The 27,092-nt window shown below is 41.1% G+C and overlaps 1 protein-coding gene across 32 annotated transcripts in view; it reads left to right on the forward strand.

Moving 5' to 3' along the window:
- Positions 1-27,092, forward strand: part of LOC143217573 (bromodomain adjacent to zinc finger domain protein 2B) — a 314,941-nt gene that overhangs the window by 198,713 nt on the left and 89,136 nt on the right. For 3 of the 32 annotated variants that reach the window (XM_076441991.1, XM_076441992.1, XM_076441993.1), the window contains one exon: positions 6,047-6,089. The exons of 25 other annotated variants lie outside the window; for them this stretch is intronic. In XM_076441991.1, the coding sequence (XP_076298106.1) occupies positions 6,078-6,089 (12 nt within the window). In that variant the 5' untranslated portion in view covers positions 6,047-6,077. Of the gene's footprint in view, positions 1-6,046; positions 6,090-9,670; positions 9,729-27,092 lie in introns of all 32 variants that reach the window. 4 more of the 32 variants (XM_076441998.1, XM_076441997.1, XM_076442001.1 and 1 more) reach the window with 2 other exon arrangements.

Below are 27,092 nucleotides of genomic sequence, written 5' to 3' on the forward strand. Positions count from 1 at the left end.
TAATTTTCAAGGTTACACATGCAAAAATAAAAAAGGAGTTTCTTTAAACTTTTTTATTCCTAGATTGCGCACGACGTCTTAAAGACGTCCATTTTAAGTCTATTTCAAGTCTGACAAAGATATATTTAAATATATTTAAAAAAAGATATATATAAAATGATATATTTAAGACCATAAACAGTGTGGGTAATAATATAGCTATGATCGAGCAGTACTAGCCTTGATATTATTTGTTCGAGTTAGTGTTTTTTTATTCAACTTCAATTTCAACTCTTCAATTTCAACTTCAATATCAACTCTTCAATTTTAATTTTTCAATATCAACTCTGCAATATCAATTGTCTTTAAGACGTCTTCGTGCTCTCTGGGTTTTGTCTCTTAAAGAAACTTTAAAATATGTTTTATAAAGCGTTCCACCTATCTTCCTCTTTCGTTCATTCTCTTTTTATAATATACAGGTATATGTATGTATATATACATATACATATACCAATATTATACAGGGTGTCCCATGTAACACTCTTAACGATTTTTCCAAGTACTTGCGATAATCTGACAAAGAAATATTTTAAACAAAAGTTGATCAGTTTTCTCAATAATAATAATTGTTACTTGGTTTAAAGCATTAAATAAGTAATAATAATTGTTACTTGGTTGTAAAGCATTAAATAAATAATAATAATTGTTTACTTGGTTTGAAGCATTAAATAAATAATAATTGTTACTTGGTTTTAAAGCATTATATAAATAAGAATAATTGTTACTTGGCTTCATAAACCATACTTGGTTTAAAGCATTAAATAAGTAATAATAATTGTTACTTGGTTGTAAAACATTAAATGAATAATAATAATTGTTACTTGGCTTCATAAACCATAATAAAATTGAGAGAAACTGGAGGAATTGAAGTAATTATTTTTTGCGTTTATCGTGTACAGCCTTTTTTTGAAATCTTTGATATTGCCACTATCTCGTATTCAAACTGCTAATCCTTGTCACAAATGCATAAAACCAGCGGTCCAATTATGTCAGTGCGAATGCCACGAATGCCAACATAAGTTTCGACAATGCGAATTCTCGGCTCGCGAACTCGGGAACGATTAAAAATCAGGCAATTCCACGGATGGTTGGATCCGGTGAGAGGATTGTTATTAACATTAGTTATTTATTCAGGTTCGATCGTCGCCGGTAATTCGAACCGTTTGTCACACTGTTAGAAGCTTATGCGTTATTCATACCACATGCAAATTCGAAACGTCGCTCGTCTGCGGCATGAACCTGTTACGCGAAAAATATGATAATGCGTGTCAGAGATATGTCCCCGAGAATGGAACGAAAACTACCGACAAGTAGTTTGTTCACCGTGCTTTTGACAATCTCTGGTTGTCGGTGCTAATGACGGCGCAGGCCGCTGTCACGCGAGCGTGAGTTCGTTGGAAAATGTTGTTAATCACCGGCGACGCGTTAAAGTGATTTTTGTGATGATTAATGGCTGCCTGTGGGTACCCTTCGCGCAAACTACAATTTTTTATCATGCTTGTCTAGTGGATTTTTAGACAAAATGAAACTTTTCTGCGTCGATTACAAAATACTGCAGTGAAATCAACATTTCTTCTTTTAATAGTTGAAATGATTTGACGATTTCTGAACTGTGAAATTTTACAGACATATTTTTAGCAAGTTCGACAACATGAATTCATTTTTTTAAAGTTTGTGAGAATGCAGAAAACATTCCAAAACACTATCAACATTTTCGAGTTTATATCGTTTTTGACCCCTTAGATCGCGTCGGAGAAAAAAGTGTCACATATGAAAGTTTTAGAGAATTGAATTTCCAATCGAAAAGGTGGTTACAGATTTTTCCTAAAACCTACCGTTGAGAAGCTACAGCTGTTTAAAAAGTCGGTCAAGCAAAAAGTTTAAAAAAAAAACGCACACTTTTTGTGTTATAACTTCTAAACTATGCAACCTACAGAATCGGGTCAGTAGTCATATGAAAGAACTCGGCGAGCTGAATACAATGAGTACCTCAAATTGAATATAGGTGCTACCAGTCAAAAGTTATAAGCAGAAACGTGCCCAAAAGTGGGCGAAATCAGTCGTCTCTGGACACTAATGACGTCACAAATATGCATCGATTACAAAATACTGCAGCCAAATCAACATTTCTTCTTTTAATAGTTGAAATGATTTGATGATTTTTGAACTGTGAAATTTTACAGACATATTTTTAGCAAGTTTGACAACATGAATTCATTTTTTTAAAGTTTGTGAGAATGCAGAAATCTGTGAAAAACGTCTTCGAAAACTTTCGTAACACACATTTAAACTTCTGCTACGTTTCCTATCTGATCTGTTGACACTTGACCAAGCTTCCAGCAACGTTTCACAGATATTTTCTGCAGACTTTAACAATTCAGATGCATTTAAAAAATTGTTAAAAATGCAAAGACCCGTGAAAACCATCTGCGGACAGTGTCGCTAACGGTCGAAATTCCAAATATGTGGTAGACCAGTCACTGAACCCAAATAATTTAAATTCGCGGGTTCGATATTCGTTTACTAATGCATTCCGCGGATTTCCACGGTCCTGTCTTTAAATTTCTGCTCGTGCAGCTAGCATTTCTCAATTATACCAAATGGTATTCGCAGTGCATCGATACCGGTGTACGGAGAACAGCAGAAACATTTTTTCAGTAAATCGTCGGTTTGATGGAGACAAAGCGAAAATTGAGAAGCGTGAAAACCGAAAATTATGCGAGATAAAAGTGTGGTGACTTGGTCAAAAAATATTTTGCCTTGATAACATACAGGGTGGGGCATTTATCCTGGCTATTTTACTCCACACTATAAATGTACCTATAACTCCACACTATGTATTACTATACCTATAACTCCACACTATGTATAATTGTACCTATAACTGCACACTATAACTATACATATAACTCCACACACTATGTATAACTATACCTATAACTCCACACTATAACTGTACCTATAACTGTATCTATAACTCCACACTATAACTATACATGTAACTCCACACTATGTAAAACTATACCTATAACTCAACACTATGTAAAACTATACCTATAACTCCACACTATAACTGTACCTATAACTCCACACTATGTATAACTATACTTATAACTCCATACTATAACTGTACCTATAAATCCACACTATAACTATATCTGTAACCCCACACTATAACTATATCTATAACCCCACACTATAACTATAACTCCACACACTCAAATTTTACAAAAACTTCAACGCTTTATATCTTAACCCTTTGCACTCAGAGTTATTTTAACTGGAAAAAAATTAAACATTTCTGCCGATCTAGAATATTTGCATTCCCAGTGATTTTTGAAATTTTATGGATGATAAATAAATAAAATTATTTGAATAATCGCTGAATAAAATAAGGGGAGCCGGTCCACCGGTGGTGGTATGTTCGAGGGTGAAAACAAATTCTCTTCGTGGACGGTGTTGGCAATTTTTAGCTCACCCTCGTACCATTCGCGGCTCGATTGCAGTCTATGGTTAGTCTATGGCGGCAATACTCTGTTTCCGAGTTCTACAGAGCCCCGTATTGAGCCACGGGATCGCCCCCTTTCGCCTCGTCTTTGTCGGCGTCGGGCACGAAAGTAATACCGCAAACGAGTAAATTGATTTCGAGCTGGAAACGAGCGAGGGTAATATTTGTCGATGCTCGCGGAGCGAGAGAGAGAGAGAGAAGGTATACAGAACGACGCTCGTGACGACGACACGCGGGGGAGGAAACGTAGGCGTCCGTTAATACGAAATCAATATTATCGCCGGGCCCTGTATCCGTCGGCTCCGTTTCGTCCGCGCTCGCGTTCCGTTTTCGTCTGACGATTTTTCGAGTGGGTCGCTGCTGAAATTAATTCTACAAAGTACCGGCTCGTTCGCGCGAGATTAATTCCCGCCCCCCCCCTCCCCCATAACCCCGGCGCGCTACCCTTTCATCGACGATTTTCGAAAATCCGGTCCTCCCGTTTTGTCATCCGTCACACGGCCGCCGACGCAATTTTCCGCCAAGGAGGGAGACAACACCGATGCGCGGTTATTGCCGGAAACAACGATGCGCAGCGATGTAAATGCACCGACCGCTAATTCCCTTTGCCAGCGGCTACGTCCGCCAGCTAAAGTATTCGATTCCAGCGCGCCGCCGGTATCGGTGCGGATGTTTTTTTTTTCGCCGCGGGACACGAGAGTTTTCCAGGGAGAGCCAGTCAGAATTTCACGCGTCGAAGGGAGACGCCTCCTTCGACGACGCACCGTCGGATGAAACGCGAAGAACACGAACGAAATCTGTTTTTCTGGCTGAAAGGGAAACGTAAAATGTTGCGAGAAATGCAAATGGAAACGAGTTAATATTCTTGCGGTTGACCATTCGTTTTTTGAGAAGATTTCGGAAGTTCGACGATGTCGAGTGTCCTTTGTTAGCAGTTGAGTAGGTTGGACATGGTCAGACATTGTGTCTAATGTTCAAAGTTCACCCTTTGCTTTCGGAGCTATTTTAAATGGAATATTAAACATTCCTTCCGATCTGGAATATTTCCATTCACTATGATTTTTAAGATTTTTTGGATTTCAAATTGGTTATAACTACACACTATAACTGTTCCTATAACTCCACACTATGACTATAACTCTAAACTATAACTCCACACTATAACTATAACTATACATATAACTCCACATTATAAATATACATATAACTCCACATTATAAATATACCTATAACACCAAACTATAACTCCATACTATAACTATACACATAACTCCACATTATAAATATACATATAACTCCAAACTATAACTCCACACTATACTGTAACTATAACCCCATACTATAACAATACACATAACTCCACATTATAAATATACATATATCCCCGCGCTGTACTATAACTCCACCTACAACTATACATATAACTCCATATTATAAATATACCTATAACTCCACCTATAACTACAACCCCACACTATAACTATCCCTATAACACCACGCTATAACTATCCCTATAACTTCACGCTCTAACTATCTCTATAACTCCACACTATAACTATAACTCCACACCATAACTATAACCCCACACCATAACTATAACCCCACACCATAACTATAACCCCACACCATAACTATAACCCACACTAGAAGTATAACTCCACCTGTAACTATAACTATACATATAGCTCCACATTATATATACCTATAACCTCACACTATAACTATACCTATAACTCCACGCTATAACTATCTCTATAACTCCACGCTATAACTATACTTATAACTCCACACTATAACTATACCTATAAATCTAACCACACACTGTAACTATAATTATAACTGCACATACTCAAATTTTACAAAAACTTCAACGGTTTATATCTTAACCTATTGCACTCAGAGTTATTTTAACTGGTAAATTAAACACATTTCTTTTGACCTAGAATATTTCCATTCTGTATGATTTTACTAGCAATTGATTAGATACCAATGTATCTAATAATGTAAACAATACTTTGAATAATGTTACAGCCATTTTTAGTCACAACCGAGTGTAATGGGTTAATTTTCTCGTAAACAATCAACCACGGAAATTGCCTTTTTACTTATTTGTTTCACATCGGATCACATCGTGTCCACTTGCACCACTCGTGCTGGAAAATCCTATATTACGACATGATCTAATTCACTCCAATTTTCTGCGATTTTTATACTTTATTCTGGTGAGATTTTTCTAACTCTGATAAGAGCTTCAATATAAGACACTCTTTCGGATCTTGGAGATTTTAATTTAAGTTAAGTGAAATTTATTCTCCAGGAGAATAGAGACATTATGATTATACAGCATATCATCAGCATATAATCAGCTGTCTGAATTAGACAGCATATTTGATTCTTTTACCGCGTATCTTTTCGTCTTAAAATATGTTTTATATAATTTCACGAATGCGAACGAGTATAGGTATCCATTTAAATCTTTATTTTTACATTTTTTTCTAGATATATTTTCGAAGAAACACCTCTAATCAAAATGAGGAGAAAGGTGAGTGAATGGACCAAAATATTACAAAATATATAACCCCTCCCGGAAACAACAATTAGAATCAATTTTTAACCAAGATTGCTGAAAATCTGTTTCGAGTTCTCAGAAATTAAAGCTGAAAGAAGTTTATTTGTGAAACACATTGTAAATTTTTTAATTATTCAAATAATATAAAGATGCTTTCATTAAAAATGATTAATTAAATTTCTTTATTCGGGCACGTATTATTATTAGATTACGGATGTTTATGCAATTTTCAATTTTTGTAGATCTGTGTAATTGTAGATCTGAAATAAATGAAAATCGTAATAAAATTCTGTGGAATTTTATTTTCCAGCATTTTTCCTGAAAATGTTTCGAAGCCCCATATAAATGCTAAAACATAAAATTCTACAGAATTTAATACGATTTTTATTTAGTTTAATTTTTTATATTCTTAATATTTAGTTTAAGATTTCATTCGTTCCCAGTTTCTCAAAATTTACGGGGTTAGGAATCTGTATGGGGCTAGGAAAAATTATGGGGATGAGCAGAGTGGGAACCGAGTGGGTACTACCGAGCGTCACGCGGGGAGGTGTAACGGTTAAATTTATTAGTAGTTTATGTCTCCTAAACGCATAGGCTTTTTTAAAATTTGTTTTTTAAATATTGCATTGTCATCCAGTTCTGAACTATGTTTAAAATTTCAAGTCTCTAGCTCATCGGGAAGTTAGTTTAAAATCAATTGCAAAATTTGTACCGAACTAACAAACAAGAAAGCGAGCTAATAAAAACGTAGTAAAAAATAATGTCGGTATACCATCACTGTCCGTATAGAACACAGCCTGTTGGGCAGTAAACGCGACTTTACTGTATTGCGGAAGAATTATGCATAAAACTATCATAAGGCTAATTTCGTATGTGCCTTACAATCAGTCTTATTAACACTTTCGAGCTATTAATAAAATCTTATGGGTCTTGAATCAGCTTTCAGAAGTCTCGTTTTTAATTGTTGTATGTGCTCTCGACGTTCTCGGACGAGACAGTAGAAAAAGTTTAATTACTGAGGGAAGCGTGCTTGGTGGTGGATGTTGGTATTACAGTTCGCATGCTGAAAAGTAATAGCTTACGACCGGATGCGCTTCGAGATATAATACCTGCAAAAACGCAGCTGTCGATCGGATCCTCATTACTGGCGGATGTTTATGAATTTATAGCGAGACGCGCCGCCGCAAAACAATACGAGCTTTGTAAATAAATAAACAGTGCAAACAATTTCTTCGTACACGACCTTTCGTGGAAACACGATTTTCCACGGAATATTTGCCTCTGGAAATTACAAATCGCGCACATGCACTCGCTTCTTTCCGAAAATATTTTATCGAAATTCATACGTAATGTATTTATTTAAAAAATATATTTATAAAACAAGTATTACAATAAGTATAGAAATTGTGGTGTGCTTTATTTAAATAATAACAATTTATTTTGCATTTCTGAGTTGATTATATACAATTTCCAAAAATTGGCAATTTTATATTATAAATTATGTTATAAATAATAATTAATAATATAAATTATGATGTATTTGGTATGTAATCCAGTAGATTTGTACCCGGGGAACCTGCAGATCGAAGTTTCGATCCTGTAGGATCAATGGTTCAGGAGTTATGGTTGCTTAAACTTGAGCATTTTTCAGTGTTTTTGACAGGTAAGGGCGCCGCCATATTGGTTTGTAGTGACGATCGCGAGCCACTTATCAACGCAATCACCAACCAACCCAGTAAGCGGCTTGCGGTCGTCTCTACAAACCAATATGGCGGCGCCCTTACCTGTCAAAAAGCACTGAAAAATGCTCAACTTTAAGCAACCATAACTCCTGAACCATTGATCCTACAGGATCGAAACTTGGATTTGCAGGTTCCCCAGGATAAAATCTACTGGATTACATACCATATACATCATAATTAATAGGACAAAGCCAAAAATTTTGCGTTCGGTAAAGTAAAGAGCAGCCAAAGAAAAATGAGAATTTAAAAATATACCTATTAAACCTATTGAAAAGGAAATCAATACATATTTCCTGCAGTTGAGGTACAGGTTTCAGCTTTGTAGTAAATTTAAAAAAAAAAACCACCACGAACTATAAACAGCTAGTCGTCAAAATATCCGACTATTGTCGAGAGGAGGGGACGCAAGTAGTTCTACGTAAACTCTCCGGTCCAATGAAAGCGATCGTATCTGCCGGGTTAAGCCGAAGAATGCAATCGCATTCGCAGTTATGGGACCGCAGATAGCCGTGCCGTGCCGTGGGTCGCGACAGTATTCCAAGAACTTCCGAATGAGGTGAAATTAAATATTTACGTTTCACGTGTATCGCCGCGGCGCGTGCAGTATCGCGGTTCGCCCCGCAATTCCTTGTGAACTGGGCGCTCTATGAATATGAATGATGCTAATTGCGTGAGCCATATAATCGCTGGTTCGATTTAAATAGCGTCGGCGAGTGTGGGTTCATTGAGACCTCGACCGACGATGAATGAAAGCCGCTGTTCAGTCGGAAACCCAGATAGAGCAGACAGACGTCTTAAACACGTCTTCAAGACGTCTGCAGTTGGACATTCAGACGTCTTGAAGATGTCCCTAATGTCCTACGATCGTCTTCCGAACGTCTCCTGGACGTCTAGCATTAGAAAACAGTACATCTTAACGACGTCTTTTTGATGTCTGTTTGACGTCTAGCCGACTTTCAGGAGACGTTCGTAGGCCGTCTTTAAGACTTAAAAGTCTTAAAAAATTCTCTTAAATCTTAGATCTCTTAAAAGAGACGTCCGTAGGTCGTCTTTAAGACTTTCAGGAGACGTTCGTAGGACGTCTTTAAGACGTTGAAAATTTCAATGAAATTGGTTAATTGGTTTACGAGTTATGAAAATAATTAATCGATTTCAATGAAATTTTCAGAGCGTATATAATTTATTAGCCTCTGGACGTCTTGCATTAGAAAACAGTACATCTTAACGACGTCTTTTAGATGTCTGTTTGACGTCTAGCAGACTTTCAGGAGACGTTCGTAGGCCGTCTTTAAGACTTGAAAGTCTTAAAAGATTCTCTTAAATCTTAGATCTCTTAGAAGAGACGTCCGTAGGACGTCTTTAAGACTTTCAGGAGACGTTCGTAGGACGTCTTTAAGACGTTGAAAATTTCAATGAAATTGGTTTACGAGTTATGAAAATAATTAATCGATTTCAATGAAATTTTCAGAGCGTATATAATTTATTAGCCTCTAGGAATGAAGCGACTTTGGGCCCTGTTCGTCATCCGTAACAGTATCGTAAACCATTTTGAACTGCCTTCGAACAGAAGAGAAGTTTCTTTGTCGCGTAACCGGACACTGGAAGCGACTCGCGGGAGAACAAATCGCGGATCGACGGTCTCGGCGTGACAAACGAGTGGGGAACAGTCGAGTTTCTATGGAAATGCGACACGGAGATCTGCTAATAGCCGCGCGTTTGCATCCTAATAGCCCAGAACGCCGATAGAGAGGAACTCGCGGGGACCATTCGACCGGCGAAATATTAATGGGACTGCGTGTTTCTCTGTTTCAGGTGTGATGGAGCCTCGTGGAGCCGGCTTTTACTATGAGTTGAGGCCTCGTAATTAATCGTGAGTGCTCCAGATCGCTTTATTTTTCCGCCGCTTCTCGCTGAAAATCAGAGCACGATCTTCTCGCCGCGTTCTCCGCGACTCGCTCGTTCTCCGTTCGAATCTCGCGGCTTCCCGTTCGTTCGCCATTTTTATTCTTCGAAGAAATTCGTCTTCTGTGTTCCCGCTTTCGTATATTCATCGTGGTTAGCCTCTGGTCTCTGTTCAAATTGTGGTTGAATGTTAAAAACATTTGCTGCGATGCTGTGCGAACAGCCATTTTTCTGTAGATTTCTACAAGCAATTTTTAGTTTGCTTCGATCTGGTCATTCTATTTCAGGCAGATGATCTATTTCTCGATGAAGTTCTTCTGGTTGAACAGTTGCAATAGCTGCACGTTAACAGAACCGAAATAAAATTTTATTTCGGTTCAAAGAAAATTAATAACGACACTGTATGTGTGTGTGTGTGAGTGTATGTAATCCAGTCTGTGTGTGTGTAATCTAGTAGATTTGTACCCGGAGAATCCGCAGATCGAAGTTACGATCCTCTAGGATCAGTAGTTGAGGAGTTATGGCCGCTTAAAGTTGAGCATTTTTGACAGGTAAGGCGCCGTCAAAAAACTGGAAATATGCTCAACTTTAAACGACCATAACTCCTGAACTATTGATCCTAGAAGATCGAAACTTTGATCTGCAGGTTCTCCGGGAACTAATTTACTGGATTACATACCAAATACATCATAATTTATAGGAGAAAGGCACAAATTTTGAGTCCAGGTCTCCGTTGCCGAAATGGTCGACTTCGAAAGTTGAGCGAGCTTTGTTACGCGAAATAGAAACGGTCTGCCATGCACAGATACGGCTATGTACTATGTAGTTGGCACGCGCGAGGCGAAACTTGAAATTGAATTATCTCGTAAACAAAGCGTCGTTCATAAAAATGGCATTGTTCATTTTTGACTCGTCGTTTCACGTGCATTCCAGCCACTGAGCTTTTATCTCCAGTTTTTTCACCCTTTGTGCGCTACGGACGAATTACGGGCATGTTGTTTCTCACAACTGTATCGCGTGTAGATATGATCGTACTGTTTTCTTGTATAAACAGTACAGAGTGGTAAAGTAAACGGTACTACGGTATAATCATATCTGTGTATATACAGGGTGGTCCACTTTAATATCTCTTCCAATTGTGAGGGTACAAAAAATATTTTGTGTACTATTTGAATGGTTTGAAGGAACCATTATATCGCAAACAATATTTCTTTCTGAAGGTCATTCTTTTCAGAGTTATCAAGGTCATCGAAGTTTCTTGATACACAACTACATTTTCTTTTTATTGGATCGTGTAACTGATCGGAAAATACGTCCAGATATTTATAATAACGTGACCTTGAAGTGACCTTCATCTTCGAAAATCAAAATTTTACCTTCAGATCATCAAGGTCAATGTCAATGTTTTGGTTAATCAACGATTGACGATTAACTTCATCGTGAGTAAAATCTCATGAGTAAAATTTTAAATGATTAATGCCCAACTCTGCCCCGCGGCACTAAAAACCTATTATTATTGAACTTTGAGCGCGGATACCTCGGAAAGTATGCGAGATAGCGAAAAACTGAATTCAATCAATCTTGCGGCACATTTTGTCAGCTTTAATTTTGTATAGAATGGTATTATCGCTAGGACGCATAGTTTCCGAGATATCCGCGCTCAAAGTTCACTATTTTTATTATTTCACTAGCTAACTCTTCAGCACAATTAGTGAACTTGGAGATTGGATATCTCGGAAGCTGTGCGAGATAGCGAAAAACTGAATGCAGTCAATCTTATGGAAAATTTTGTCAGCTTTAATTTTGTATAGAATGATCTTATCGCTAGGGGACATAGTTTCCGAGATATCCGCGCTCAAAGTTCATTATTTTTATTATTTGACTAGCTAACTCTTCAGCACAATTAGTGAACTTTGAGAGCGGATATCTCGGAAGCTGTGCGAGATAGCGAAAAACTGAATGGAGTCAATCTTATGGAAAATTTTGTCAGCTTTAATTTTGTATAGAATGATCTTATCGCTAGGGGACATAGTTTCCGAGATATCCGCGCTCAAAGTTCACTATTTTTATTATTTGACTAGCTAACTCTTCAACACAATTAGTGAACTTTGAGCGCGGATATCTCGGAAGCTGTGCGAGATAGCGAAAAACTGAATGGTGTCAATCTTATGGAAAATTTTGTCAGCTTTAATTTTGTATAGAATGATCTTATCGCTAGGGGACATAGTTTCCGAGATATCCGCGCTCAAAGTTCACTATTTTTATTATTTGACTAGCTAACTCTTCAGCACAATTAGTAAACTTTGAGATCGGATATCTCGGAAACTATGCGAGATAGCGAAAAACTGAACCGAATCAATCTTGTGGCAAATTTTGTCAGCTTTAATTTTGTATAGAATGGTATTATCGCTAGGACGCATAGTTTCCGAGATATCCGCGCTCAAAGTTCACTATTTTTATTATTTGACTAGCTAACTCTTCAACACAATTAGTGAACTTTGAGCGCGGATATCTCGGAAACTATGCGAGATAGCGAAAAACTGAATGGAGTCAATCTTATGGAAAATTTTGTCAGCTTTAATTTTGTATAGAATGATCTTATCGCTAGGGGACATAGTTTCCGAGATATCCGCGCTCAAAGTTCACTATTTTTATTATTTGACTAGCTAACTCTTCAGCACAATTAGTGAACTTTGAGCGCGGATATCTCGGAAACTATGCGAGACAGCGAAAAACTGAATGGTGTCAATCTTGTGGCAAATTTTGTCAGCTTTAATTTTGTATAGCATGGTCTTGTCGCTAGGACGCATAGTTTCCGAGATATAAGCGGAAAACTGCGAGAAAGGGGATGTTCTACGTGTCCCTTCTGTAAAAAAAATTTCGCGGGGGAAAAATAACGAGATGACGATCGCCTGCGTCGGCGCTCGCATGAATGAATCGGAGAATCCTGATGCGGCCAGTTAACCGGTCGGCGGAGCCAGTATTGTTCGAATAATACTACGTACTTGAACCGATAATTACGCGGCATAGTTCAATGCTGCGCGTTTCAAGGGCGAAGAGAAAGGCTGTTTAGTTGGACGTTCGCGATCTACGTGAACTTGGATCCGTGGCGACGAGGTCCTTGACACCGTCGACTCGCTAAACACCTTCCACGCAAATATACATAGATTGTACACAAACACGCGTGTGTACAGCTGGTCTGAATTCTCTCGGAACGGTTGAATATTGCGTCAGGAATTACGTTGGCAATTAGCGATATGAGAAAATCGTTTCCGAAGAGATTGCGCGATCGAGTCTCTCTGTGTGTATCGGCGACGGTATTCATAGCACGGTGTACAGTCAATTTTAGTCTTGTCAATAACCATAGACTACGACAACCCGCTATTGACGTGCTAATTAGCTGGCCTTCCCACAGCCGTAATTAACGACGAATAAAAACAACGAACTTTGCCAATTACGCGCGCCAATGGGACGAAATTTACACTGATAGCGACATTATTAGACGATTCGCCTTTTCTCGTCGTTCACCTGATCGGGGAGGCGTTACAGTATACAGGGTGCTTTATTTATCTGATAACGGAAGTATCTTGTGACGCACCGATGTGACGAAAACAATTTTTTTACAAACATTGTTCGGTATTTAATTTAATGATGCTTTCCGGCGCTACTGTTTCGATCACTTAGTAAATCTAGCAATTTTGCAAAAACTTTTCTTCTTTCCTAACGTTTCGGTTCAGTTTTCAACCTTTTTCAAAGGGAGAATTTGCATCTACAAGACAATATACATATAATACAGTAAGTAGAATAGGTGAATTGAAATTGAGCAAAAAGGACATTAATACGTACTTTAGTTATAAATATAAATAACTTTAGTTATGTAAACTGAGCATTGAAAAACTGATTTGTACACGGTGTTTGTACACGGATTGTTCGGTATGAAGGGTTCAATTATTTATATATATATATATAGACTAATTTTTTTGAGGACTAGAATGGTGGGGAGGGGGCATTTCAGTGTCAAATTAAGTTTTCTAAATGGAATGTCCTATTTTTTGTAACATAGATCAATAGAGTATCAACTTCAATTTTTCCATTTCAACTTCAATTTCAACGTCAATTCTTCCATTTCAACTTCAATTTCAATGTCAATTTTTCAATTTCAACATCAATTGCAATATCAACTCTTCGACGTCAATTTTTCAATTTCAACTGTTCAGCTTCAATTTTTCAATTTCAAGTTTTCTAAATGGAATGTCCTATTTTTTATAACATAGATCGATAGAGTATCAAATTCTGAGTATAATAGTGTTGATCTTCATATGTTCTATCCCGAAATTCTGTGACACCCGGTGGTGAAACAGACATCGGCTAGTTCACAACAACCCTTTCCAAATCTAGTAGCAACCCGTCGGTGAAATAGACATCGCCTAGTCCACGGCTACCCCTTTTCTCGTAACCTAGTGGCTACCCGGTGATGAAACAGGCACCGGCTAGTCCACGACAACCCTTTTCTAATCTAGTAGCAACCCGGCGATGAAATAGAGATGGGCTAGTCCACGGCTACCCCTTTTCTCCTAACCTAGTGGCGGCCAGGTGATGAAATAGACATCAGCTAGTCCACAACCTTCCATCTAGTGGCGATCCGGTGATGAAACAGACACCAGCTAGTCCAAGACAACCCTTTTCTAATCTAGTAGCAACCCGGCGGTGAAATAGAGATGGGCTATCCAGGGCTACCCCTTTTCTCGTAACCTAGTGGCGACCAGGTGATGAAATAGACATCAGCTAGTCCAAGACAACCCTTTTCTAATCTAGTAGCAACCCAGCGGTGAAATAGAGATGGGCTATCCAGGGCTACCCCTTTTCTCGTAACCTAGTGGCGACCAGGTGATGAAACAAGCATCAGCTAGTCCACGACAACCCTTTGCTCATCTAGTGGCGACCCGGCGGTGAAATAGAGATGGGGTAGTCCACGGCTACCCCTTTTCTCCTAACCTAGTGGTGGCCAGGTGATGAAACAGACATCAGCTAGTCCAAGACAGCCCTTTTCTAATCTAGTAGCAACCCAGCGGTGAAATAGAGATGGGCTATCCAGGGCTACCCCTTTTCTCGTAACCTAGTGGCGACCAGGTGATGAAACAAGCATCAGCTAGTCCACGACAACCCTTTGCTCATCTAGTGGCGACCCGGCGGTGAAATAGAGATGGGGTAGTCCACGGCTACCCCTTTTCTCCTAACCTAGTGGTGGCCAGGTGATGAAACAGACATCAGCTAGTCCAAGACAACCCTTTTCTAATCTAGTAGCAACCCAGCGGTGAAATAGAGATGGGCTATCCAGGGCTACCCCTTTTCTCGTAACCTAGTGGCGACCAGGTGATGAAACAAGCATCAGCTAGTCCACGACAACCCTTTGCTCATCTAGTGGCGACCCGGTAGTGAAATAGACGTCGACTAGTCCACGGCTACCCCTTTTCTCCTAACCTAGTGGTGGCCAGGTGATGAAATAGATATCAGCTAGTCCACAACCTTCCATCTAGTGGCGATCCGGTGATGAAACAGACACCAGCTAGTCCAAGACAACCCTCTTCTAATCTAGTAGCAACCCTACGGTGAAATAGAGATGGGCTATCCAGGGCTACCCCTTTCCTCCTAACCTAGTGGCGACCCGGTGATGAAACAGTCACCGTCCAGTCCACGACAGCCCTTTCCAAATCTGGTAGCGACCCGGTGGTGAAATAGTCGTCGCCTAGTCCACGGCTACCCCTGTCCTCCTAACCTAGTGGCGACCCAGTGATGAAACAGGCACCGCCTACTCCACGGCAATCCCGTTCACCCGAACAAACATAGACCACGTCTATGCGCCAGCCCCCGGCTCCTAACAAGGAAAAGAATAAATAGTCACGTTAGGTATATCCGACTTGTTTAAGTACGTAGATTGGCCCCGGCTAGCAAACCTCGTCCTCGGCGAACTTGACCGAGCTTGGCCGAAGCCGGAAAGTACTACGCTAGCGTTCCTCGCGAAGCGTAGAAAGGCGGATAGCATCTCGCAGCGAAACCACGTGTAATGACACGCGTATCGCGTGCGCGATCGTCGGTAATCGCAGAGGTAACCGGAGATACGTCGTCCCCAGCAAAGCAGAGCGGTGTGGAGCGGTTCGCAGGCTGAGCAGAGGACCATCGGAGCACCGCGGCAGCTGGGATCGGGTTAGGGGGTGGGTACGGTCGGGTGCACGGTGCTGCGAGCGTACGAAAGTCCCTGTTAGCAACGCTCTATGCCCTATAGCATCCATATAACCGTCGTATTCGTGGCTGTTAGGGGTGCGGGGAGCGGGTGGCGCTCGTTGAAGAGAGAAACACCGAGAGCCGGTGATAGAAGGCAACGCGCGGAGAGAGAGAGGACGAAGCTAGCACGGGGACAGGGTGAAAGAGAGAGAGAGAGAGGGGAAACTCGAGGGATGGTTTTGCTCTGGTGGCTCTGTATTGATTGCTACTCCTCCTCCCCTCCTTCTACTCCCGCGACCATATCTCTCGTTCTCTCTTTTTCCCCCTGGACCTCTCAGGCGGCTGCCGCTGCCTGCTTTCCTCTTCGCTGTATATTTCTCCTTCTACACGTACCTGTCTTTTTACCCCCGCCTCCTACCGACCGTCCCCACCCCCTCCCGCCCGCTCTTTCAACCTCCCGTAGCATCCCGTATCCCGTTCTTGTCCTCTCCCGGTCGTTCGTCTCGTTTTCCACCCCCTGGCCCGGTCTCTGGACGCACACCGTCGCAACGGAGACCCGTTACGTCGACCAGCTCCACGAAACCATCAAGACCCGAGGTCCTAGCTATCTATCTCTCTCTTTCTCTGTGTTCTCCTCGCTTTCTCCGTGTCCCCGATCTCTCCACCCGGGTATCTCTCTGTCTTTCCAGCTTGCTCTCCATCTCGCGTGTCCTCATCCCCGAACGCCCCCGCGCCAGCGTCACCTTCGCAGCGAAGGAACGACCGAGTCCGCCTGTAATTGACGCAGATGCGAGGAACGGACAGGACAGGACCACCGTCTCCTTTCCTCTCTCTCTCTCTCTCTCAGTCTGCCGGAAGCTGTTATTCTTCGCGCTAACAGGGGAAATTGATTGATACGCAGACCGGTTCCACCGGGATAGAGCTGGTTTTGATAACTCGCGGAAGAAGGATGAAGCATGCTCGCGATGAAGGATGCAAGATAAACTGTTTCACTGCTGGTCGATGTCGTTCACGGGGTTCGGAGACGTCCCGGCTGATGGTTCTGTCATTGCGTTCTGGTTCCCGGTTGTGGCAGGGACTGTAGCGAGGTGGAACGTATCGGTACAGTCAGCTGTAACGCGATTAGTCAGTACCGCGTTATAAGAGGAACAGGGGAAGGACCACAAGTAACAGACTTCGATCTTGATAATCTTTTGTGAGACGATGGTACATGGATCCGTAATTATGTATGCAAAATATTGGGTGTAGTTACTCATAGTCCAGTCAACGAAAAGTTGTAGAGGGAAATGGAAGGAACACAATTTTTAACTTTGGGTCTTTGTATGGACTAGGACAGGGCAGGGGACACGAAGAAGGTCCCTTTTTTCGGTTTTCCGCTTACATCTCGAAAACTATGAGTCCTGGTGATAAGACCATGCTAAACAAAATTAAAGCTGACAGAATTTGCCATAAGATTGATTTGGTTCAGTTTTTCGCTATCTCGCATAGCTTCCGAGATATCCGCGCTCAAAGTTCACTAATTGTGAAAAAGAAAATTTGACTAGCTAACTCTTTGGCACAACTAGGGAACTTTGAGCGCGGATATCTCGGAAACTATGCGTCCTAGCGATTAGACCATTCTATACAAAATTAAAGCTGACAAAACGAGCCACAAGATTGATTCAATTCAGTTTTTCGCTATCTCGCATAATTTCCGAGATATCCGCGCTCAAAGATCACTAATTGTGCTGAAGAGTTAGCTAGTCAAATAATAAAAGTAGTGAACTTTGAGCGCGGATATCTCGGAAACTATTCGAGATAGCGAAAAATTGAATGGAGTCAATCTTATGGCAAATTTTGTCGGCTTTAATTTTGTATAGAATGGTCACATCGATAGGACGCATAGTTTCCGAGATATAAGCGGAAAACCGAAAAAAGGGGACCTTCTACGTGCCCCCTCCTAAGAGTAGGGACTTTTAGTATGTTTACCTCCTAACTCTAGTCCAAACAAAGTCCCAAAATTAAAAATTGTGTTCCTTCCATTTCCCTCTACATCCCCCTTATGAGCATTCATTGACTGGACAATAAGGGGCTGAAATGCTGCTAGATAAATTGTGGAAACCAAATTCAATTCTGTTAGATGGAAATTTCTGAACAATTTCAAATAACGACATGCCCAAAATTGATTTGATCTTCTTTAGATCGCAAAATTGTGCCCGTCGTGTATGACGCGGGTGGCGAACGTAAAATGTTGATAAGAATATCGGAATCAGAGTGCTATAAACAGTCGGTAATTGGAAAAAAACTATGCGACGCCGGTGTCAGGTGTCGATTCCAGCGTCACCGTAACGTCACTTTCTACCATCGCGATTCAATTATGCAAGACCGCGGGATCTTAGCGTTCCGTGGAAACGTCTGAAATATTCATGCGAGTGCACGAGCGCGCTCGAGCAAATCGCGAGTAGCCCCAAAGGCTTGAGAGATCGTTTTCCGATAGATGATCGATTAGCCGGAGTAGGGGTTGGCTAAATCTTTCTGTTTAACAGCAGCCGGGCTAGCAGATCTCCTCGGAATTCATGATCCACTTGAAATCATCTCGCACCCGGGAAATTTCTTTTAATATCCGACTCGCCTGTTTGTACACTTCGAGATGAACGAACATCGACTCTTCAACCTCTTAACCAGCTGATCCGCCGAGTATGAATATTCACGAGGAGACATAATTCTGTACCGATGTAGAGAGACTCGGCCGTGATGCAGCGAAATGCAAGAATGATTAATTGGAAAAAGAGAGAAATTAATAGGTACCGCTGCATCCGTTCCAACGACGAGTTAACTCGTCTTTGAAGGGGATGAGGATACGTTCGGTAATGATGGAAGAGGTTTTCTGGTTATTGAATCTCGCAAACTTTTTGCGAGTTGAAATTGAAAGTTGAAATTGAAAAATTGAGGTCGCAATTGAAAAATTGAAGTTGTAATGGAAAAATTGACGTTGAAATTGAAGTTGAAATGGAAAAATTGAAATAAACTTTCTGAGATATTGATGACCACTTTACATTTTCTATAAATTATATTAGATACACCGGTAAAATCGACAAGCTTCTCGCAGAAATCAATTTTTCGGAGGAAACTCATAGAAATTGACATCTAAATAAGTGTTCTCAAATATGATAACTACACTACATCTTTCTATAAATTAGTTACACAGATAAAATCGACAAGCTTCTCGCAGAAATCAATTTTTCGGAGGAAACTCGTAGAAATTGACATCTAAATGAATGACCATAACATCTTGTTTTTACTGTAACACAATCAAGAAACTTGAAATTTCTAGATAGAATACATCGTGCAAAAAATTGCATTTGTCGCTAAAAAATCGGACATTTCATATGCGAAAACCAAATAATTGCACTGTTAACAATTTGAATACGCCAAATAGAATACGACAACGTCATTCAATTCGCTTATTGCCTTTAAAGTCTTATATTAAGACAATTTTCGTCTGATAAATGCACAAAATCTATAAATCACGATTTTCACAAACCAGGAAAAAAGAAATCTTCTATCATCGATTCCGAAGAAAAATTGAGCATGAACGTACCAAGAAAATTCGCCAACAGATCGAACACATGAACACTAAACATAAAAACCGATGAAGAACGCAGTAGCGACGCAAACGGAAGTCGTTGTCCCGAGAGAAAAGTGAAAAAGCATGTGTAAGCTAATAAACAACGAGTAGGAAAAGCCAGGCTGGACGTGTTAAACGGCCGTAACAAAAAGAGAAACTAAATAAGATTAACATTTTCATTGGCGAGGTTTGCCGACGCGTAGAAACGCGAATGGCGAATGGTCCGCAAAGAAAGATGGCGGCCGGTCCGGCGTGCAACAATAACATGGAAATGGATGCGGGGGACGCCTCGTATATCTTGCTGAACACGCGGCCGACTGCCCCCCGCATCCCTCTCCAACCCTCACCCTCGCTCCCTTTTCTTTTTCACTGGTGCATCGTGAAAAGTTTATCGGTTATTGCGGCGAGCGAGCATAGTGACCCAGACATCGCTATGAAAGTTTCCCCCGGTGTGCTACGCCGGCGAAACTTCGCCATTTTATGATCGACTCTGACCGAACCGAGCTACCGCGATCCACCGATCTTTGAACCCCTTCCGGGGGAATATCGATTCGATCCGGGGATATTGCTTCTAGGGAAATTTCGGTGTTTTCTCTTCGCGAAGTCCACCCGCTAAATTCTTCATGGTGGCGCGCGGACACAGACGCGAGGAACGCGGCAAGCTTGCGACACTTAACACTAAACCTGCCATGCATTGTATATGTATGCGTGATATAAACATAATTCCGTTGTATATGATTGAATGATATCAGTGAACTTTGAGCGCGAATATCTCGGAAACTATGCGAGATAGCGAAAAACTGCATGTACTCAATCTTATGGCAAATTTTGTCAGCTTTAATTTTGTATAGAACAGTCTCATCGCTAGGACGCACAGTTTCCGAGATATCCGCGCTCAAAGTTCAAGTTTTTGCCTTATTTGACTAGCTAACTCTTTAGCACAATTAGTGAACTTTGAGCGCGGATATCACGGAAACTATGCGAACTAGCGAAAAACTGAATCAACTCATTCTTATGGCAAATTTTGTCAGCTTTAATTTTGTATAGAACAGTCTCATCGCTAGGACGCATAGTGTTCGAGATATCCGCGTTCAAAGTTCTCTAATTGTGCTGAAGAGTTAGCTTCACAACTAGTGAACTTTGATCGCGGATATTACGGAAACTATGCGAACTAGCGAAAAACTGAATGTACTCAATATGATGGAAAATTTTGTCAGCTTTAATTTTGTATAGCACGGTCTCATCGCTAGGACGCATAGTTTCCGAGATATCCTTTGTTTGAGAAAATGTGGAGGTCGCGAACCTAGTTGCCAGCCTAATATTAACGAGAACGCGCATCACACACCCTGCAATCCTTCAGAAACGATTCGACTCCCTTAAGTGCGAGACAAAGTGTTAATTAGGGTGTAAAAATACTTCGACAGAGAATGCGTTCAGATTTACCCATTACAAATCACTGTTGTCACTTACAACATTATTAAACTGGTGGAAAGCAGTTCTTTCGCAGTTGCGTTTACACTAGGAATTTTATGTATTTGTGGAAGCGGGGGGTATCGGAGAGGGGGGGGGTGGTGGTGACGGAAATGATTTTTGCTGAAAGAAGCGATTGTTCCGAGGCAGTTTCGTTTGGGCGGATCGTCAACAGCGCACAGAGAAGTTGATGTAACGCGCGAGAGAGAAGAGGGGATGCTTTTTTCCGGGGGGGTTGGCGCGAGAGAGCAGAGGGATAGAAAAGTAACGGAAACGGGGGAGCATTTTTGCCGGGGGAAACTGATTGGAGCTCGTGACAGGGAGGAGCTGGAAAAACGGAATGGCGGGACTGACCAGCGTGAAGTTTTTTCCCGGGGCAGAGCAGCGGCGATTGAAGATCGGTGGATTCGGGGGGAGGGTGAGTTATTCGTCGAGGACGCAGGCGACATATTTTCCCCGGGTTTCCGACGAGTTTTTGGTCGGTTACGATCGAACCCGTCGACGAAATAATTGTCGGAAAAATGCGACGGTGCTTCCACACACACACACACACATCGTAACGCTTTCAACATATACATACACCGCGGTTACCTAAATTTACAGAGCCGCTGTTATATAAAACTTTCCACCTAAACTCTACCATAATCCGGCCGCATTACGGGACTCAACGAACCGCGAACTTCTTCCCATTCCTTCGCTCATAAAGAGGCGATTTAGGCTGCGTTTATAGTTCCTGACTCGCGTGCTTTTCGTCTCGCGTGCTTTTGGTCTCGCGAGACAGCGGGTCAGAAATTTCGAGCGGGGTCGACGGGCCCACTGTGCCCCCCGCTGTGCGTGGCACAAAAAAAGGTCTCCGAAGATATCCTACCGCCTTAAAGGAAAGCTATCGGTAGTTTACCTAAACGAACCGTGAAGCCGTAGAGACCTTTTTTCGTGCCTCGCACAGTGGGCCCGTCGACCCCGCTCGAAATTTATGACCCGCTTGTCTCGCGAGACCAAAAGCACGCGAGACGAAAAGCACGCGAGACAGGAACTATAAACGCAGCCTTAGAAGCTACTCGATGCGGACCTTGAACTTTTGCGGAGCCACTGTAACCGGGAAAAGGATAGGAGAATCGGGAAATGGGGGAAGTGCTTGGTAATTGAAGTCGACGTTTTTTTGTTATTATGAGAGTGCGGATTTTGCGCGTTTATGAGGACGATGCTGCAACAATTCATAGCGTAACTCCTTCAATTTGGCCATTGCAAGAATACAAAGTGTCTGGTCAACTGATAGAAATTATACACGCTCCGAAAATTTCATTGAAATTGGTTAATTGGTTTGCGAATTATAAACGATCGAAACTGGTAATTCGTAGTGTACCATAAAGTGGCAAGTTTTGCCATTTTTGATCGTTTGTAACTCGGAAACGCTCGCAACTCGGAATACTTGATTCACAACAAAATTACACACTGTTAGTGTTTATAACACAGCAAAGAAATGGAGAATTAAACGAGGAATAAAATATTGAACTTGCGAATGAAGTTTCTCAATAGAAATTCCTGTACTATAAACCCGAAGACTATACTTCGTGTTGCAAATAATACCAGGTCATTCAGGCAGTTCGTAGCCCAACAATGAAATGACACGAAACAATGAGTCAAAATACATTTATTCTTCAGTATATTCTCCCTTAAACTCGATACATTTTTTCCAGTGATTTTCTAATTGATTTACCCCATCTCCGAAATGATTTTCCTCGAGACCTCTAAAATACTCATCTACGGCTGCTGCAACTTCTTCTGTCAAAGAATAAATAAATAGTAAGGTAGCTTTTTAAATCGATGTTCGGAAGTAGAATGATCGAGAGTGGCACACGGACGCGTTGATCGCCCGCGTTAAATATAAGAATCCGTGGAATTTGTTAAATTGGGATTCCCTGAAACGATGCCGGGCGTGAAACAATTTCATCCGACATTTTTCACCAGCTTTTCCAAATCGCTTCCTATTCGAGGGTGCCACGTGTTTCCTGCGTCCTCTATTATTATTCCAAACATCGCTGGATTGCGAATCGCACCGTCGATTATTGCACCGTGAGCCGAGTCGAGTGAACGAAATTGGGATAACCCGCGGGAAACCTAGTTCGGAAATCGTTCTCATTCAATTTGGACCTGTACTCTTGCGCCGACTGATTTGTATTATCAGAAACATATATCGAGAAATTGATAATTCTTTTCTCTTTACTAGACGTTAGCTTTTAGTAACTGCGCTGCGTTACACGAATCGTAAACATTGTCTACACGATCTAGGGAACTTTCTGTAGATGATAATGTATTGGTAAAACATTGTCCTACACACGGATCAACTACTATGTAGTACTTAACCAAGTCCAGTTAAAAATATTTTTAATACCTGAGTAAAATACTTTCAGTAACGCAGCTATGTTACACGAATCGTAAACATCGTCTACACGATCTAGGAAATTTTCTGTAAATGATAAAGCATCGGTATCACGATTTCCAACGGATAACAACATTAAGCAGGCAAGAAATGGATTGATAAAAAATTGTTCTACACAAGGATCAACTACTATGTAGTACTTAACCAAGTCCAGTTAAAAATATTTTTAATACCTGAGTAAAATACTTTCAGTAACGCAGCTATGTTACACGAATCGTAAACATCGTCTACACGATCTAGGAAATTTTCTGTAAATGATAAAGCATCGGTGTCACAATTTCCAACGGATAACAACATTAAACAGGCAAGAAATTGATTGATATTTTTGATACTTGAGTAAAATACTTTTAGTAACGCAGCTATGTTACACGAATCGTAAACATCGTCTACACGATCTAGGAAATTTTCTGTAAATGATAAAGCATCGGTGTCACAATTCCCAACGGATAACAACATTAAACAGGCAAGAAATGGATTGATAAAAAATTGTTCTACACAAGGATCAACTACTATGTAGTACTTAACCAAGTCCAGTTAAAAATATTTTTAATACCTGAGTAAAATACTTTTAGTAACGCAGCTACGTTACACGAATCGTAAACATCGTCTACACGATCTAGGAAATTTTCTGTAAATGATAAAGCATCGGTGTCACAATTTCCTACAAATAACAACATTAAACAGGCAAGAAATTGATTGATATTTTTGATACTTGAGTAAAATACTTTCAGTAACGCAGCTACGTTACACGAATCGTAAACATCGTCTACACGATCTAGGAAATTTTCTGTAAATGATAAAGCATCGGTGTCACAATTCCCAACGGATAACAACATTAAACAGGCAAGAAATGGATTGATAAAAAATTGTTCTACACGAAGATCAACTACCAGTGCCCCAGCCAAGTCTACTTAAAAATATTATCTGTTGCGACAGCGATGTTATTATAGAAAGACCCAATTCTATCAACTTTAATTCATCCCAAGACGTACAAAAAATTGCGAAACGATGTCTATCGTAGCAGCAGCCTAACCCGTGTGAACGTAACAACCAACCACGTATATTTACACAACAGCTGACGGCGCGGTTAGGGATGTGCCAGTCAGCTGATAGGAGCGTTGGAGGGGAAGCCCCGTTGGAGGGGAGAACGGCCTTTATTTAAAGCGCTCGAGGAAGCCTTTCTTCGGCTGGCAAACAGTCATCGAATGAACATGCGAGAGACACCGACGTGCTTACATATGCGCGTGACTAAAATATTAACGCGGATTTTTCTCTTTCTCTCTCTCTCTCTCTCTCTCTCCTTCTTTCTCCATTCGTCCTTCGGCGCTCATTGAGTGGGCGGGGGCAGAACGCGCGGCGACGTATTAACATAATTAACCGGAATCCAGACGTGGCGCAGACAACACTCCGCTCTGACCGTTTTCCCTAATCTCACGGCTTCGGGAAATCGATAGTTGTCGTTCCAAATCAGAACTTCGCAGTCTGACACCACACAAAATGAATCAGAATAACTTTTATATGAATGGACCACACGACTTCAATTTCTCTGCAAGGCTAGACGAAATAGTTTAGTAAATGACGTCTAATAGATAAGTTGGAAAAATGCATTTGGACGCAATTGTGAAAAACAATAGGGAAAATTGATTTTTACAACTTTTTTAGCTGGGCCAATAACGAAAATTTAGAAGACCTGTTTGGTCTCAATTTGTGTAAATTACATACGCTCCGAAAATTTCATTGAAATTGGTCAATTAGTTTACGAGTTATAATCGATCGAAAGTGGTAATTTGTAGTGCACCAATAAAGTGGCAAGTTTTACCAAATTTTATCGTTTATAACTCGTAAACGAATTAACCAATTTCAATGAAATTTTCGGAGCGTATATAATTTATACAAGTTGACCAAACGCATTTTGTAAATTTTCGTTATTGGCGTAGCTAAAAAAGTTGTAAAAATCAATTTTTTACTATTGTGAAAAATGAGTACTGCAAAAGTTTTAAATGAAAAATATTAAAATGGTACAGTGTTGTTCATATATTCCAATAGCTGAGAAAATCAAAATTTTTTATCTTACGCAGGATTATGAAAAAATGTATTGTGGCCAACTTTTCGGGGCAAAGACTCCGCTGTGCGACGTTCAAAATTACGAATCGAAGCTCGTGTTCATAATGCGACTGACAACGGAGCCGCGGATTATATCTCGTCCGGATTGTCTCTCGGGACCGCAAGAGCGCGCTGCCAAAACGTCCGACCGGGGTGACACGGCCGATTTGCACGCGTCAAAATGACGGTGGAGGGTTTAAGAAACAATCGGTGGCAACTTAAGCGCGCCAATTAGCTGGTAGACCAATCGAATTTTCTCGCGAGCGAGCGATCCTAACAGCGGCCGAGCTATCAAGAGGGATTGGCCTCTCGCTGGCATAGTGGTCGCGCATCCACTCGACCGATACTTTCGAAATGCCATTCGGCCGCAACGAGGCGATCCCTCGGCGAGAGCCAGTCGCTAAAAATTCGCAGCTCCCAATCCCGGTGTTCCCCGGATACTCGTTCTACGTGGGGAATACCAAAGTCCCCTGTACGAGCGTCGAATTCCCGGTCGCTGGAATATCGGGGGTCGGCTCCGCTCTATTCCGCTTCGAGTCAGCGTCGCATACAGGTTGAGAACGTCGTTTTGTATGTTTAAGAATATCCCTTGGACGGAAAAACAAATATAGGCGAATTAGTGCAAAGGCGAATTGCTTTTAACCACCTGAAAATCGTTCGTAGAATGCGGAGACTGGCTGCTTTTTACTTTACCGGACTCAAAAGTGCCCTTCTCCTACGAATTATGATGCATTTGGTATGTAATCCAGCAGTTTTGTACCCGGAGAATCTGCAGATCGATGTTTCGAACCTCTAGGATCAATAGTTCAGGAGATATGGTCTCTTAAAGTTCAGCATATTTCAAAATATGATGTCTCCTGTATGAAAATGATTAAGGGAAGAAATAACATTCGATTTAGTCTCTAATTCCTGCTATTAGGCTAGATTAGGTCAGCATTTTCCTGTCCGAAAACATCCCTTCTATCGGTTAGGTCAGCTTAAGACTGCTACGGGTATCTATCTATCAATGTGGCTCGCTTTGAAACAATACAGCCATGTAAGTACTGGGTGGACCGGTGGTAGTTAAAGGGTTAAACTCTGGCCGAAGAATTCCAGTCTAATTTTAAAAGCTGCATGGAACATTTATCTGCGACTTTTGAGAAGAATCGAGCAGGGTGCATCGTCTCCGGTTCTTCGGGCTCTCGAGCACGTGAAGATGCTCGTAAATTGGCGGCCGAAAAGAGACGACGATAAGAAGGAAGACCTCGGTCAGAGAATCGAGTTCCGCGTAGCAAGAAGCAGGAGGGGAGAGAGATAGGGAAGGAAAGAGAGCGACATCGAAGGGCGGTAATCTAAAAGGAGAGAAAAAGAGAAAGAGAGAGCACGGCTACTCCCACCATCGATTTCTCGACCGGTGTTACGCTCCTTCGACCAGGAAAAACTTGCCGCTCGAGGATTCGCGGACACACGTCCAAAGAAAAATGGTGGCCGCGGAGATTACGCTGCTCGTA

The sequence above is a fragment of the Lasioglossum baleicum genome, chromosome 17 (assembly GCF_051020765.1).
Source record: "Lasioglossum baleicum chromosome 17, iyLasBale1, whole genome shotgun sequence".
Taxonomy (NCBI): Eukaryota; Metazoa; Arthropoda; class Insecta; order Hymenoptera; family Halictidae; genus Lasioglossum; species Lasioglossum baleicum.